Source organism: Pseudorca crassidens, chromosome 9 (assembly GCF_039906515.1).
Source record: "Pseudorca crassidens isolate mPseCra1 chromosome 9, mPseCra1.hap1, whole genome shotgun sequence".
Classification (NCBI taxonomy): Eukaryota; Metazoa; Chordata; class Mammalia; order Artiodactyla; family Delphinidae; genus Pseudorca; species Pseudorca crassidens.
The window spans coordinates 27,395,621-27,413,816 of NC_090304.1; the positions used below are offsets into that span (position 1 = coordinate 27,395,621).

At 36.7% G+C, this 18,196-nt stretch overlaps 1 protein-coding gene across 1 annotated transcript in view; it reads left to right on the forward strand.

The window, feature by feature from the left end:
• Nucleotides 1–18,196, forward strand: part of DCDC1 (doublecortin domain containing 1) — a 456,279-nt gene that overhangs the window by 382,414 nt on the left and 55,669 nt on the right. The window contains exons 21-25 of the mRNA XM_067749533.1: nucleotides 6,555–6,736; nucleotides 8,753–8,851; nucleotides 12,621–12,720; nucleotides 15,546–15,681; nucleotides 17,263–17,416. Of these exons, the coding sequence (XP_067605634.1) occupies nucleotides 6,555–6,736; nucleotides 8,753–8,851; nucleotides 12,621–12,720; nucleotides 15,546–15,681; nucleotides 17,263–17,416 (671 nt within the window). The remainder of the gene's footprint in view (nucleotides 1–6,554; nucleotides 6,737–8,752; nucleotides 8,852–12,620; nucleotides 12,721–15,545; nucleotides 15,682–17,262; nucleotides 17,417–18,196) is intronic.

The window sequence follows — 18,196 nt, forward strand, 5'->3', positions numbered from 1 at the left end:
AACTATTGAATCTAAGAAAACTATCTAAGAAACACTATCCTGAGTGAGATTCAAAATTGTCTGCTAATTCCTTGACTAGAACTTTTCAAAAGAGAATGATGACCAAGGGAAGATTTCAGGAAATATGTATAATGAGAATTTTTTTTGTGGTGACTCAGAGTACATTAATACCAAACTATTTACCTCTCTCAGTGGTGGCAACTGATTTCACCTTTTTCTCCTTGTTAAATATTATTCATTCTAAAAGGCAATTGATGTTATGTTTTATGAGCAAATAAGATTTCATGTATCTTGGTACATCAGTATTTTTAAAATATGTTAAAACCTCCTAAAACCACAAGATGAATGAATTATTTTGGTTAATTCTGTGACTAACTTCACTGGAATAATTTCTAGAGACTCAGGTTCTCACCCTTATGGGAAAAGTCCTAAATTGAGAAGTTGTACTTCTTAACATTTAATGGTAAAATGCAATGGATTTTCATATCCGAGGATGAAATCATTGCAAAAAGTAAATCTAAAGAGACTTAAAATTTTAGAATGAGCCACTGGATAGTGATTTTAATCTCTCTAAATTACTGAAGTAAAATATATCTATTTGGAGGGGCCCATGTTAAACAAAGCATGTTAAAAGTACATATTTTATTAATCTGTTAAGAGATGATGATAGCTAGCTGTCAGTATAAAGGGAGGAAAAGGAGATGTAGAAAGGCCCGAAAGAAAAAATTGAAGAATCTATTAATTTATTAATAATAAATAGATAAGGGAGGGCCAATTTGACTAAGAAATTTAGGTCACTGGTTAAGAGCTGGACTCCCAAAAGAAGCACAAGCTGCCTCTGGTTGTGAGAGAGAGATGAAAAAGAAAAAGCAGAATTATCAATGTAAGGGAGCACCACAGCTCATCAAAGGTCTGCTGACCACGCAGCTGTGCCATGGCGTAGTGTGAACACGTAGAAAACCAAAATGAAATGAATGGGAACATTAGAATTCCAATGGAGAAAATGGAAGGAAAGGAAACAGCACTCCAGTCAGTTTAATCCATGTTTTTGTTGTCCTTCATTATCCTGACACCATATTTCTCTATTTCTATGAAAGACAATGTAAAAGTGCCTTAAACATTAGAACAAGGTTTGAGGTAGCTTGAAAGAACTGCCAGTGATAGCTCATACATTTGGAAAGTTTTGAAACCCATGATAATTGTTCATCTCTTTGGATTGAGTTTCTGTGATGTCATGGAGAAGACTCTCGGCCTTCATTCATCTAACTGGAACGCAAAGGAAGCCATCTGAAATCAGCAGTGCTGCGGTGGTGTTAAAGCCACTGTCTGCGGTGGTTACCACCTGTTATGAGACATGTTTAGTGAGTGGAAGGATCTAAAAATAAGTAGGGGCTAAGATAGCACATTTCAGATAAATTCATCAGCGTTATGGCATGTTTAGGATATTGAAAAACAATCTTAGTACTGCATCTTAACTCTATGAACTCAGACTGACTTCTCACAGACTAAGCTCAAGGGAGAATTGCCTTTCCCTTCCGTGGTTCCGAAAGAAAGAAAAGGGGGAAATATTAGCTATTTTACACAAGATGTCAATGTGACAGTCATTTTTTTTAAAATAAATTTATTTATTTATTTTTGGCTGAGTTGGGTCTTTGTTGCTGCGCTTGGGCTTTCTCTAGTTGCAGAGAGCAGGGACTACTCTTCATTGTGGTGCGAGGGCTTCTCATTGCTGTGGCTTTGTTGAGGAGCATGGGCTCTAGGTGTGTGGGCTTCAGTAGCTGTGGCTTGCAGGCTCTAGAGCACAGGCTCAGTAGTTGTGGTGCACAGGCCTAGTTACTCGGCAGCATATGGGATCTTCCCAGACCAGGTCTCGAACCCGTGTCCCTGGCATTGGCAGGCGGATTCTTAACCACTGCACCATCAGGGAAGCCCTTGACAGTCATTTTTTAATGAGAAGACTGTTCTTCTCTTTCTCCTCCACCAATTCAACCCTTGCTACATGATAGTTTGTCTAAAACTAGTACAAATTTTGATTTGCTCTGAATTGCTTAATATTTTTGTTGTGGAAGAATTACAGGTCCGTCTTGAACTTACTTCTTGAAGAATTATACAACTCCACTCCTCCACCACCTCTCATATTAAGTAAAACCCTTATACCCTTATAGGAAAGTTTCAAATGAAAATATACAATGTTTGTCATAACCTTTGGTATTTCTTCTCAGTAACAATAGTAAGGGAAAGTGACCCCATGTTTCTCCATTCATAATAATAGACACATATCTAAATAAATACTACCCTCTGCAATTTAAATTCTCAGGTTCTCAGTGAAGGTCAAGAATACAGTAAAACTTCATTAATTCAAATTTCGCTTATTTAGAAGTACAATAAGTTAGACTCATGGTATGCCACTATTATGAACACATTTACTAAGCAAAATATTATACAAAAATTATAAAGGAAAAAACATTAGACTGAAAAACACTCATGAGAGTTTTAAACATTTATTTATATTGCTTTTCTCCTAATTAAATGAAATTAATGTTATTTACTGACTCATCTTGCAAACAATTTAGAGCATTAGATGCCATTTCAGAAGATTTAATCTTCACAACTTTCAGATTTTTTTTATATTTATTTAAAACGCATTTCCTTGAACTATATGATTGTTGAGTATAATTGCAAGATTCTAATAGCTCTTCAAGGGAGTATAAATTAGTAAATTATTACTTGCTGTACTAGCTTTAAAAAAATGTTCTCCCCTTCCATAAACTAAAGGCCATGTGTCTTGGTCTGTACTGGTCTAACGTGCCAGCACATCTCCCCAACCCCTGTGTATCTGTATCTTGGTCATGTCAGACGGACACTGACAGGACACCAGGACCACCTCTGCAGTGATTGCCTGAACTTTTTGCCTGCTCAATATGGCTCCCCCTTTTGGGGGGTATTGGTACCTAATCCCCTTTAGGAAATTTCCTCTATTTTTAGTTCATGTGGACTATGGCATCTTTGCTTAGGGTCCTCAGAAAGAGGAGCCTGAGGCAAATGGCTTATGTGCTACTACTTAGTTAGGGAGTACAGTCCCAGGGAGAAAGAGTAAGAGACAAGCAGAGAAGGAAGAAAAGCCAATATAAGAATGTGCTATCAAGCTGTCCTCCAAGGAGCCTTTTAAACAGTATTCTTAGGAGAGTTTCTCCTGGAGAAGAAAGAGGGAAGAATTTATCCATCAGCTTCTATCTCCCTTTGGTCAAAGGTTTGCCCAAGGTTACACAACTGGAGTGGTGGGTTAAAGATTCAAATACAGGAAGTCTGGCTCTAGAGCCCTTGGCCAGTCATCCCATGTTCTCATAAATGTTAGTCATTGATAAGAACTAAGGAGAAAGTAGAAGCAAGGATAGTGGGCAGGGCAGGATTTGGAAATTTTCAGTTGACAAGGGATGTGGCTTCACTGAGGTGATATTTGAGTAGAGACCTGAAGATCAATAAGATCTCTAGGGAAAGAGCATTCCAGGAAATGCATAGAACTGAGATGCTGTGTTTGATGGATAATGAAGTAAATGTGGCAGCAGCAGTGTGAGTGAGAGGAGAGCAGCAGGACATAAGGCCAGAGAGAAGAGAGGGCTACAGATCATGCAGGGCCTTGGGCCATTGTAAGACCTTTGGCTCTTACTCCAAGATGGGAAGCCGTTGACAGGTTAGGAGCAGAGAAGTGATACTCTGACTGAGTATTAATAGAATCTTTAGGATAATAGAGAAAAAAGGGGCCAAGGTAGAAGCAGGAATAAGCAGTTATAAGGCTTTTGCAATTTCTAGGTGAGAGAAACTAGTGTCTTTGTCCGGGGTGGTAGGAGTGGAGGTGATGAAGTGTAATTGGGCCCTTGATATATTTTGAAAGTGGAAGCAGGTTCTGCTGATGGATTAAGTTAGAAATAAGTAACAAAATAAATAATTAGAAAAGGCCTTATATTGAGAAATTTGAAAAGATATTTTGACTAACTCATGGGATAATGAAGAAATCCTAATGAAAATTTTAAAAGGAAATATTTAGAACCAAAGAAAAGTATGTGAGATGCAGCTATAGCATACTTGAAGGAAATTTACAACTTTAAGTGCTTATATTAAAAGAGAAGAGAGACTAAAATTTAATAATTAAGTATCCAACTCGAGAAGTTAGGAAAATAACAGCAGAATGCATTCAAAGAATTAGAAGGAATTATCAATAGTAAATTAGAGAAATCAATATAACATATGATAAGTATAAAACAGAACCGACAGTCAAAAAACTGGTTCTTTTAAAATATTAATAAAATGTATATACTTGGCCAAACTGATTAATTAAAAAAAAGCAGGTAAATAATATTAGGAACAAAAGAAAGATATAAGTATAGATGCTGAGAAATTAAGAAAATAATTAAAGGATATTATAAGTAAATTTATGTTAATAAATATTATAACTTAAAATAAATAAAATGGCCAAATTCCTGGACAAAAGTAATTTAACAGAATAGAATCAAGAAGAAATGGAAAGCTTGTATAGTCCAATAATCATAGAAAAAAATAGAATCAGTAGTTAAAAATCTCCCCACAAAGAGAACACCATTACCAAATAGTTTTATTGGCAAATTCTACCAAACATATGAGAAACAAAATTTCAAATATTACAAAAGTAGTAACACTTCCCACCTCATTTCATGAGGCTAGGATAAACTTGATACCAAACCTTGATGAGGATAGTTTAAGAAAATTACATGTTAATATCATTTATGAACATACAAGCAAAAATCCTAAAGAAAATATTAGCAAATTAAATACAGCAATCTGTAAAAAAGATAATACACTGTGACCAATTTGGATTGATCCAGGAATGCAAGATTAGCTTAAAATTTTTAAAAATTAATGTAACTAATATATAACCAATGAAAGGATAAATAATAATATGAGCACATCTCAATAAATGTAGGAAAAAGAACTTTACATAACTCAACATACATTTAAGAAAAAAAATCTTAACAAAATGGGATTGATAGGAAATTACTTAACCTGCTACAGAGTATTACAGTCCTAAACAGACTTTAAAAAAACTAATTGAGCTGTTTCTTAAATGTATATGACATGGTAAAGGGCGAACAAGAGCCAATTTCCAAAGAAGAATAATAAGGTAAGGGTACTTGCCCTGCCAAATATCAAGATTTACCAGATATAATCAACACAGTATGGTACTGGACAGGGAGAGAGAAATTGGCAAATTGAAGAAAACAGAACACACAGAAACAGACCCACACTTAAATGGAGATGTCATATTTTATAAAATGGTTACTGCAGGTTAATGGGAAAGTAATTGCTGCCAGGACAAAAGAAAGAGAGAGAGAGAGAGAGAGAGACAGAGAGAGATGAAAGAAAGAAAAAGAAAGAAAGGAAGGAAGGAAGGAAGGAAGGAAGGGAAAGGAAGGAAGGAAGGAAGGAAGGAAGAAAAAGAAAGAAAGGAAAGAAAGAAAAAGAAAGAAAGAAGAAGGAAAGGAAGGAAGAGAGGGAGGGAGGGAGGAAGGAAAGAAAGACCTTGGACCTTGCCTAACATCATCTCTGATCATCCCTTCCTTCATTTAATCTCCTTCCACAAATGTCTGTTTCTGTGAATGGCAATACCATTTACCCAGTTGTCCAAGCTACAGACCTGGGAGCCATCCTTGCCTCTTTTTACTCCCTGAACATCATGTTCTATTAATTCTCAAATCTGATACATACACTGTCCCATCCTTTTACCCCTCCTTTACTGCACTAACTCCTACTAAGACTTCTGATCTCTTACATGGCATTTCTGAGTTAGGTTCTACTCAGTGGTCCCATCACACCTTGTACCCTGTTGTTATTATGCTCACGTTATTGCAATTGCCAGTTTATTTCTAGGTAAGTTTCTGAGCATCCGCTAGAAATTCCTCGACAATGAGTATCCAGTCTTGTTCATAGTTTTATTTCCAGTGTCTAGCACTGTGCCTGGAATATAGGAAACAATTATTAAATATTTGGATAATGCATGAATTAATAAATAAATAAATGTGTGAATGATGGCTACAAAGTAACCAAATTCTACAACTGAAATATTTGAAGTTTGTTTAAGCTTTATCATTCACTCATCTCACTCTGTTATTTGAAGTGTTCCCCAAATAGATTTAGTTTAAGACAATATTATTTCGGGTTGTAAAACCACTTTTCATACATTCTTCCTTTCTTCACATAGATTAGAGATATTTTATACAGGAGCAAAAAACATTCCAAACTAATTCAGTTCTGTATTTCCAGAATGATGTTTCTCTGAAAGGGAATAAATCTTCCATGTCGTAACACAGCACAGGTTGTACATACATTTTAAAAATTGCTATCTTTCCTCTTCATTAAAATAAAACGTTAATTAGAATTGTCTGGAACATCTTTAGGTGCCCAATACATGTTTGATGAATGAATAAAATATTAAAGGTATAAGAAAGTGCTTATTTTTTAATATATAGGAATGACTCTTCCTATTCACTTATTATCAATTTTCTTGTCATTTCTTTCTGAAGGAGTTTGATTGGCCAATAGAAGGGCTGCTTCTTCCAAACGGTCCTCCCATGAAGAAACCCATCTCTAAGACACTGGAGCAATATGTCCCTGTGAGACTCAGAGTTTTGCGGAATGGAGACAAGAACAAAACCAGAGCCCTTGTTATAATCAGTCCAGACATCTCACCTAGGCAGAAAATGCAGTAAGAACAACTTGTTCATATTTCGCATCAAGCATACTTTCTAATTTCTACAGATTTTTGTCTTCTTGATTACAGATGTTTTTCTGGGGAAATTTTGTGTTTATTCTTTAAAAAGGGCTCCCATATTGATATTTGGAGGTAAAAATAGATACTAAAATTCATTTAGTTTCTATGTTAGGAACTTAATTTGAACACTGGTGATTTAGGCTGGCCATGAGAGAACATGAGTTAGAAATAAGTAGTTCTGATAAAAAAAAGTTTTATGATCAATATCTATTTTGAATTAGCATTATTGTTTGGGTTTATTAATATATTTTGAAATAAATGAGCTCATAAATTCCTTCTTAAATCTAATTTTGTAATTTCTTATTTAAGTTAGTATTTACTTTGTTATTATTTACATTATTTAAGTTATTACACACAATTATTTACATTTAGATATTTGGAATATTTAATGAACAAATATAGTTCTCAAAATATAACTTTACATAATCTGTATCCTTGCCTTGGAATAACATTTTAAAAGTTTACCATCCTAGAAAAGCATCGATCTGCCCTTTAGCTTACGTTATGAGGTTGGAATAAAATCTTCCCAAACACCCAGTATTTCTGCAACATTGGAGAAAGTCACCTGCTGTATTTTCATTACATTTTATGACAAAAGGAATCATAGATCAGGGCAAAACTCTGATGTAAAGAATGAATTAAACACATTTTTTCTCATATTATTAGCTGTGATATTACCTCTTGACCTTTCTTTTGAGATGTTTAGAATATTTGAGGCTGCTGATAATAGTTTAATATTACTTTCTTCACATTGATTAAATATACTTCATACATCACTGAACAATGAGTAACATTCAGATCGGCTGTCCACTGAACTGCCTATAAAGATGATAAAGTAAAATTTTAATCTTCAAAGTAAAGTCAACCCTGAAATTGAAATCTTTGACGCATACATTTCATAATTAGCTCATTCTACTAGACATAAAATGTGAGGGTAATGCCCTTAAAGTAGTATATGACTTTTTTTTAATATGCAAAATTAACAGGTAATTTCTATCCCTTCCTATCTTTATGTGTCTCAAAATTATATAGAGATTTAATCTGATCAATTTATGTTTTAAAATGCATGATTCAATCAGGTAATCCAAACATAATTTGAGAGATTTGTTAATTTGGACAGCTATTCTAGTAGAGAGTATGTGAAACTCTCTGCTAAGTTCATGGAACAGTGTGTCCTGGTTAATCAAATATTCATTTTGTTCTCTACATGAATTAATTATTCCCAAATAATTAAAACACAGTGGCATACATTTGACATCAAAACTCTACTGAATATAGTTTAATTTTTCTTGGCTGATTCAGAAAATTTTCTACAGGATCATCAATAGCATTCCCCACACCTTCCCCTCAATCTTTCTGTAAGTACTGGGAACAGAAGATTTAAATAGGGAGTGTTTTGGTTAACATTACATTTGAACACTATATCTTTCATTTAATAAAATCTAAAGATTCTAAAAATACACAATTCTTTCTTACTTGAAAATTTGAATGATGTATATTGCAATTCTTTTACTGTGATCGTCATTAATTTTTTATTAAAAACATTTTTAGTTTTGGATTGATAACTGAAACAGTATCTGAGTAATATATGAATAAACATATAAATATGAACAGTATATGAATAAAACATCAAAGGCAAAATGAATGTAATCTCTGCATTTTCTTCAAAGTTGATAAATTCACATCTCAGAGTGTTCAACATTATTGGAAAAGGATTCAGATATTGAAAATTTATTTTCTTGTATAAATTTTTCATAGTATAAATGTTTGTGACGTTTAATATTTAATTGTAGTAGTATTTGAAATCCTATTTTTTTAAGAAAGGCATTTTTTTTAGAGTAAATAATGATAAATTAAAACCTCACTATTTATTCACATACTTAAACAAGCTGAATGATAATTGACAATGTATACTGCCATATCAATCAAATCTTGGATCATTTTTTTCAGAAATGTTGACACTGAAAGGAAAGGGAATGTGAAAAATTATGTCACTAAATATTCTGAAACAGAAACAAACCAGACTGGATTTCACCAACTTTTGGAGAGGTAAATACTACCCTAAATGCAAAGATATATTCCATTCAAGTGCCTGAATGATTATAACACAAAATACCTATGTACCTATATAAGAAAACAATTGTTAATATAGTGATTCTGGAGTTTTTAATCTGTGAAATATGTAAGCTATAAGTACATGATACCAATGCTAATTAATATGTTTTTCCCCAAAATTTCTAGGTCTGGTGGTTTCCCCTAGCTTCTGAACTACAAACTCTGTAAATGTAAATTATCCCCATTAAAAAATATATATTTCACAATTTTACAGCACTTTGGTTTGAATTTGTTTGAACTGAGGGCAGGATATTTACCTACTTTAAATCAATTTTTAAATGTCACTAATCTATACCATATTTTTATTATACATTATTATAATAAAAATTTTATTATACATTATTATAATAAAAATTATTTATAATTTATAATTACATTATAATTTTTCTTTTCATCAATATTTTCCTACCCAAACAAGATTTATTCCCATAGAATTTGATAGCTGTTCAAAAGTAGAGCACCTGGTATAAACTTTTTCACAAAATATGTCTTGCTGAATATGAGAGTGTAGTTTTATAGAATTTAAGGAAAATTATGCTATCCTTTAGTAATTTAATAATTCACTTTAGACAGTTTCGAGGATCTTTTGTTGTTGTTGATTCTTCCATCTGCAAAGCTGAAGGGAGACCTAACAGCATAACAAGACCCATTTAAAAATAATAGATATAGACCGTTTTTGTTGATATTTAAATTTGCAGGAAACATGGAGCATTGGAAAAACCAGTCCTGAGAGAACAAAGTCAGAGATAAGACTCTGCTTTTCTGGATACTCTGTAAATCCAAGCCACATGGTTATCAGTCCTAACTCTTGGTGTGAGGGTCAAAGGACTTCATGTCTAGGACCCTTGCCCCCATGTATTGGGTTGGCCAAAAAGTTTGTTTGGATTTTTCTGTAACATCATAAGGAAAGACCCGAATGAACTTTTTTGGCCAACTCAGTAACAGAGAAATCCTGAACTGCTCACTCAGTATCTCAGCCTCAGTTTCTTCCCTGTTATTCTATGATGATGCCCTCTCAGGAGGCCATATGATGTAGTAAAAGACCCAGAGAGTTTTAGGTTTGAATTTCAGCTTTTGTACTCACTAGCTTTGTGACCTTGGGCAAGGAACTTAATCTCCAGGCTCAGTTTCCTTATCTGTAAAATGGGCTTCTCAGAAAGGGTGTGAGAATTAACGTGAGAGTAGACATGAAGTGCTTGCAGTGCGTGATCCATTTTAGTAATGTGTTGATGACTTATATGTGTCAGGTGCTTTACAGGTATTCACACATTTAATCTGTAAGATATCCCTATGAGATAAGTACTGTTACATATCCCTTTTACTGATGGGGAAAATGAGGCTCAGAGAAGTTAAGTAACTTCTCCAAGGTTACACAGCCAATACATGAGAGGGCTAGAGTTTGAACCCAGGCAATTTGACCAGAGTACACATTCCTTATTAGGCACTTAAGAGCCAGTTCTTTTCTTCTCTCTCCATTGATGTTGGCTGGCACATGAACTAGTTAGAGGAATTCAATACAGAGGAAACAGCTTATCCCGTTCTCTCCAACCCACCTACATGGGCCAGTTGAATTCAGCACTATTAAAATAGGGTTTCCACAGAACTTGTTGGAAAGTTCCTGATACGAGTCTACTATTTGTACCCTGAAAATACTGTGCAATATTAAGGGTCTGGGCTAGTAAAAGGTAACAACTTAGTAAACTACTTCCTATATATAAAATTTGAAGTTTTAAGAGTTACTGAAGACAGGGTGATTCTGTAGATGAAGTTAAGGAATATATGCCCGGTGGTAGCTACATCAAACTAAAGATGTGTTCTTCAGTGGTTGCTTATGTTTTGCCAGTGTAGCCAGTGCAAAGATAACTCTTCTAAAGCACAGTAGTGAATTTAGATCTGAATTTTAGCATCTACTGTTGGATTTGCATTTCAGAAAAGAAAAGAAGTATAAAAAAATAAAATAAATAAAAAATAAAATAAAACAGGTTTCCAAAAAAAGAAGAAAGAAAAATCCACCAGCTTCCCCTTCACTTTACTCTCCCACTTGTCCTAAAACTGGTTACTCCCATAGTCCAAAATTCTCCGAGGAAAATGTGAGTGGGATCAGATTATCATGATTGTAACTCTCCTTAGGTCATGCTTGGATTTGGGGTGAGTAGCAGGAATTGGGTTGGGTCTTTGGGCAGCATCCAGAGAGAATTAAGCCAATCTTCTGGTTGGGGCTCAATTCTCTTACAGCTCTCCCTCCCACCCGCCCCGCAATACCTCCACCCGACAATTCCTATGGATGAGAAACCCAGTCCAGTTCTCACCAGCCCATCAGCTTCCAGAGTTGTGACAGGAGAGGGAGAGACTTAATTCCCACTGGCTTATTTCCTTCTAAGACCTCTCAGAAAAATGGAGGGCCTAATTACCTGCTCGATTGCTTTTGGCCATCTAAGGTAATAAAATTGAGAAATATTTTTCATACAGCTGAGTCTTCTTGATGAGCATGAAGTCACTTCTAACTCATTTACTATAGACAGTACATTCTAATATAAAACAGCAGTCTTTAGGACACGACCCATCACTCTGTTTAGCTCTACTTCCTCTTCCCCAGAATTCCACCTCTTTACCTCTACCCTAAACTGACTATATAGATTCCAGCCTCTCCACCTCCAGCCCATCTTGCACTTTTCTGACAGTTAACTTTCTAAAAAGCAGATCTGCCAACACCATACCTCTACTATAATTCCTTCAATGACTTCCTGATACTTAACGGGATAAAGGCCACGTTCATTAGTCTGGCATCCTAAGTGCTTTCAGTTGGTTTCCATCTTTTTTACCAGCTTCATCTGGCTCTACCTCTTGTCCACAAACTCAGCTCCAGCCATATAAAACTTCTCTAAGTCCTGACCCTACTTGGTGAACTCTGGTTTATTCATCAAGGCCCACCCCGAATGTTACTTCCTTACCTGAGGCTTCCCTGGAAGAATTCATTGTTTTTCCCCTGTGTCCTCACCTCCCTGGCCAGGTGCCTGTGACAGCACCCACTAGTTCATATCACACTTCAGTTGCTGACTGGTCTCTCCCCGCTACTAGAGAAGGAGCCCTTCAGGAAACAAGGAAACTGTATCGTTCATCTCAATATCCACAGGGCTGGCCCAGAGCTTGTTTGAGGGGAAAAAAATCACTGTTTAATGTTTAACCTGGCAAAAATTTGAAAGGGAGTTAAAGAGCTATATATAGGGATCACTTCTGATGGATGTAACTTTGGAGAGAGTAGAACTTCAACAGCAAAAGCTGAGGAAGGTGTTTAATGTAGAAGGGAGAACAAGAGAAAAGGCACACAAATAGGAAAGTAGGGGCATACTGAGGAGTGAAAAATAAATAATGATGTGGGTTTTTTTGTTTTTTTGATTTGTTGATCATGCTTGGTACTGTGCTAAGCATGTTTCATAATCAACCCTTAATCTTCACAGCAACCTTGAAAGGTAAGAAATTTAGGCTTAGAGAGCTTAAATAATTTACCCAGTCTTACAACTTGGAGAGGGAGAATGAGACTCAAAAGGGGGCTGCTGGTTTCCAGAGCCAAGCTCTTGACTATCCCACGGTCCTGCTGAGCTAGTTGTAGTTAATGATCCAGGCCCGTGATTTCTTTTATTTCCTCTCTTCTCTGCTGGAAACTTCGCATGTGCAAGGTCAATTTTTGTGTCTCTTATTACAGGTGCACTGAAATTTTAAATTTACCTTCTGCAGCTCGGAGATTGTTCAGTGAAAAGGGGAAGGAAATCTTTGCCCTAAAAGACCTTCAAAGAGATGAACTGGTAAAGACATGAGCGTGAAACTGGAAATATTAATATATTGATACTATTAAAAGGAAAGCGTTTTTAAATATAAGACTTCAAGCACCATTTTTTTCCTGTTATTTTTTCTCAGAATTATCCTAATTCAGCAACCATCAGAAAGTAATAAGAATAGCTGATTGTTGAGCGCTTACTATGTGTCAGGCATGATTTTCAGGGCTGTATGTAATAGAAGTCATTTAATGCTCATCACAACCTCTGTTATAAATGAGGGCAGAAACTGGAGAGGACCACATTATTAACCACTTGTGGTTTCTGCCTTATTCTTTTTTTTTTTTTTTTTTTTTTTTTTGCGGTACACGGGCCTCTCACCGTTGTGGCCTCTCCCGTTTTAGAGCACAGGCTCCGGACGCGCAGCCTCAGCGGCCATGGCTCACGGGCCCAGCCGCTCCGCGGCATGTGGGATCCTCCCGGACCGGGACACGAACCCGTGTCCCCTGCATTGGCAGGCGGACTCTCAACCACTGCGCCACCAGGGAAGCCCCTTAACTTTTTTTTTTTTTTTTGCCCTACTCTTTTAAGGGGGTAGATTCTGTATTCTTTTCAAGGCCTTCGAAATGTAGTTATTTAATTATTTCTTACTAAATGATTGTTTTACCTTTTCAGAAAAAAATAATCATATCTAGTTTTTCACACACTCTATTTGGGAGGCTGGAGAAGGCTGAGAAGTGGAAGGACTTTAGCTGCCCAGCCTTTCCCCCGACTTATGGAATTTACGGTATCAGCTTGAGAAGAAAACCTGCCTTGATTGATGCCTGAAATTCTTTGAACAGAGAACCAAGCTTGTACCAAATTATCAGAACTTGACTCAGACTCTGAATGTAAAGACCCCTTGAAAGAGTCTTAAACCCAAGTACCAGTGACTAATAGCAGAGGCAGCATGGCAGAGTGGAGACCCTCTGTTCTTGGAGTCTGGTAGACAGTGTTGTTGTTTTTCTAAAATTTATTTATTTTTATTTATTTATTTTTATTTTTGGCTGCATTGGGTTTTTGTTGCTGCACTTGGGCTTTCTCTAGTTGTGGCGAGTGGGGGCTACTCTTCATTAGGGTGCGCGGGCTTCTTATTGCAGTGGCTTCTCTTGTTGCGAAGCATGGGCTCCAGGCGCGTGGGCTTCAGTAGTTGTGGTTCACAGGCTCAGTAGTTGTGGCTTGTGGGCTCTAGAGCACAGGCTCAGTAGTTGTGACCCACGGGCTTAGTTGCTCAGTGGCATGTGGACTCTTCCCGGACCAGGGCTTGAACCTGTGTCCCCTGCATTGGCAGGTGGATTCTTAACCACTGTACCACCAGGGAAGCTCTAGACGGTGTTTTGAATTCTAATTCTATCACTGCCAAGTTTTCTGTTTGTTTGATTTTAATGTTTTTGTTTTTCCTGCTGTGCTTATTCACTGTGTTATTTTAGAAAGAATTTAAAGTAGATGCATTAAAACATATGACACAAAAAGGTAAATTTAACTTAAAGATAAGTCAATGAGGTCACCGGGGCTAAGCGAGTATGTGTGAAAGGAGGATGAGATGGACCCAGGAGTGATTGTTATACGGACCAACATATTTGCTAGAAATGAATCTGTCAACTGTTCTGAGCCACCAACGTGAGGATTGAAACATGAACAGTTACATGATTAAGTATGTCCATGAGAGAAAAATAACCCTCTTGATCAGAAAGAAGATATTTTTGAGAACGTTTTCCCTGGGTCCACATACAAAGTATGTATGTAATGATCAGTCAGTGGCCTTAAAAAAAGGCAACATTGAGTTTCTTTTTCTTTTTACCGAGTCTTTCTCAATATATTACTCTACTTTTTCCTCACTTCAAAGAAATATGTATTTATTTAAGGACATTTAGGAAGTACCTATAAGCAAAATCAAGAAGAAAAAGTATCATCCATAATTTCAGCATCTAGAAATATCCACATTAACATTTTGGTGCATATACTGCAAGTTCATTTATACCAGTGGTTGTCAGAGTTTTCTGTAAAGTGTCAGATAGTTAATATTTACAGACCATATGTTATCTATTGAAACATCAGCTCTGCCATTGTAGCACGAAAACATTCACAGATAACATGCAAATGAGTGGGCATAGCTGTATTCCAAAAAAACTTTATTTACGAGAACTGGCAATCGGCGAGATTTGATCCTCAGCCATAGTTTACGAACCCCCAGTTTTTTTCAGTGTTTAATTTTTAAATTTTTTAACATCTTTATTGGAGTATAATTGCTTTACAATGTTGTGTTAGTTTCTGCTGTATAAAAAAGTGAATCAGCTATATGTATACATATATCCCCGTATCCCCTCCCTCTTGCATCTCCCTCCCACCCTCCCTATCCCACCCCTCTAGCTGGTCACAAAGCACCGAGCTGATCTCCCCGTGTGATGCAGCTGCTTCCCACTAGCTATTTCACATTTAAACCCCTGATTTATACCCACTTACCTTCCCCCCATCCCTCCCTTCCTTCTTTACTTCCTTCTTTCCTTTCTTTAAAAAATTATTTTTTCTACAACTTTTTATTTTGAAATAATTAAAGATTCATAGGAAGTTGCAAAGATAGTATGGAGAAGTGTTTTCTCAGTACAAAACCCTGTAGATCCATCAAACTTGTTGCTTTTATCAATAGTTTGTGCCTTTTATCACTGAGTATGGTGCCAGTTTGTTTAACCATTCATCTGTTGTATTCACCTGTTGTATTCACCTGTTGTAGGGTGTTTTGATTGTTTCCACTTTGGGCTATAATAATGCTGCTGTGAGCCGTTGTATCTGGGATTAGAGACTCATTTCTTTGGTAGGTGTATGTTTCATGTGGAGAACACTGGATCAATCCTGATCTGTCCATTGCTCAGCAGAAGAAGCAGATCTTCTTGAGGAACTTAGCATCAGATATTTCTAAAATTCAAACTTTCTGCAGTACACGTAAGATAGAGGGTAAGCATTGGAATTATTTACTTTATATATGTACAGCCAAAAAAAAAACAAAACTTGATGATAATTGCTTTTTTTAAAAAAAATCCAACTTTGTTCAAACAGGTCATATTTCACCCCTGCCTCTTGCTGTTTAGCTTTAGACTAATTTTTATGTTTAACAGAGTTGCATATTTTAATTCACACTGTACTTTGAATGTGCAGAGAAAACATACTTTCTTTATTTTGTCTTTAATAAATTGGGCCTTCTTTGTGAGCCCCAGCTACCCCCATCAAGGAAAACTTTAAATGTACAGTCAGGTTTAAACTTGTCCCATCCATTAATTTAAATAGTCCCTTTCGGGAAGGTTTTCATGTTTCTCAGTTTCCAGACTCTCACTTTAGTTCTTCTCTAGGATGGAAGGAAAGAACTCGGGGTGCAGATCCTCTTGCTTTCTGAGCCCTGCTGGCTGAAGTCCATGGCTGGGTGACAGTGTTCCATTCTTTTGGCCCAGATAATGCTTTGGGTGGGTGGTACTTCCTGCCTGCCTCAGCCTCCCCTCTGCTCCCTCTGGCCCTCTGCAGCCTGGCTGTGGTTGGGTAGCCATCTCTAAAATCCTTGCTACAGAACCTCTTGACCCCTGCTTGGCAGCCACTTCTGGAAAGCTCCCCTGCGTGGCTCTTAGTAAATCCTGGGTCATGGCTGCACTTCCCAGAAACCAGACCCAGGTTCATGTGGCTATGCCCCAGATTGGAGTGGTGAGAACAGCTCAAGAGGTAACTCATCACCGCGTCCTGAACCATAGGCAATGTCCTCAGTGTTTCCTTGTCTAGCTAAGATTCCTGCAGCAAAGCCTGTAGGCAGAATCATGACACCCAGTGCTGGTTTTCTGCCTTCCTTTGTGTTCTGCCACAGATCCCCTCAGGCCCAGAAATGGTAGGTTTCCTCCAGGTCAACACTGAGATAAGCTAAATGGGAGCTAAAGGCTTTTGGAAAAGACCCTAAATCATGACAGTGTCATCTGACTTACATGGCCATTGTCTTGTGCCTGAATGTCAAAACTGTATTTGTACTTTTGCTTTCCTTTTGTAACAATTCTCATTTCTCATGGTCTACCACCTTCCCTTAAGGCTACCCCAGGACCAGGACAAAGGTCCTATATATAGAAGAAAAAAATCATTAATATAATTTAAAACATTATCTTATTGCATATCTTGAACACTGTACATTAAGCTTTGCATGTGTCTTTTAAGGCATTGGGAACTTTCATTGAGGAGTTTGGATGCCAGAGAATGACCTAGAGGCATACATCTAAATAATGGAACCCATTTGAATAGTTAGAATTTATAACTAACTTATTTTTGGAAAGACCTATTTTTTAGCACTTTTGACTGAGAATGTCTTGAGAGGAATTTACAAAAATTAAATTAAGTGAAATCCAATTTATTAGTTTAAAGAGCAACTATCAATTATACTTAGAATGTATTCTCTTAGACCAAATAGCTGGAAATGTTCTGCATTTTTATTTTAACACTTGTTTTCAAAATCCTAGTGCTCTGAGGTCATAACTAATATGTCCATGCAATTTGTGCATTTCTCCTCAGCTCTTGTTTTAGAAGTCCAAAGTGACATTGTGTTGGGAGCCAAGCTTGTTGTGCGGAAACCAATTTTTGGAGAAGAGAAGCAAATTATAGAACCAGAGGAAAAGCAAGTGCAAAAAAATGCTTTAACATCGGGAAATGCTTCCAGTGAAATTCTGTAAGTAATCAGTGTGGCCAGAAAAGTTACCTGGTTCTTATTTGAACTCAGCTCATTAGCTCAGTAACACCACAGAGCCCATGCAGGGAACCCATGCCAAGTTTGTGAAACTAATAGAAGTTGAAGAGCTGGTATTTAATTAGTTTCCTGGCAAAAGGATAGAGCTGGAGCTTCAGTGTTCAACAAGCACAATGATCTACTTTCAGTAATTTTGATATGATGTTGCTATTTTTAAAAGACTGGAATCTTAGAACTGGAGACATTTATTTGAGGAATTCATCATGTTTTTGTTTCCATAAACATGGACTTCAGGAACAATTATGCTTCTTCCTTAATGTAGGTTCAAGTTGAATGCATGTTAATATAAGTTATCATCCTGGATTGCTGAAATAGCTTTCTGATTGGTTTCTATCTCCATAATCTCCTCCTGCCAATTCACCTTGAAGTTTCATCTATGGACAATCTTTCTAAAACACAATCCTCTTTATACAGTTCTTCAGTGGCTACCTATTGCAGACAGAAGACAATGTTTAGTCTGGAATCCCAAGCCCTCCTGACCCTGGTCCAGGCCTGTCATTAACCCTTATTTGTACCCCCATGCCCACCTCCACTCCACACTTTTTCTTTGTGCCACATGAACTCCAAGCTCTAGCTCGGCAGCTACAAGCTGTCTCTGGGCTGCGGCCTACTCCACTGATGCACTGCTGCAGGCCTCTCACCACATATTCATTTCTCTCCAGCTGACTTGCCCCGTCCTCGGTCTGTGGAAGGATTCTTTAT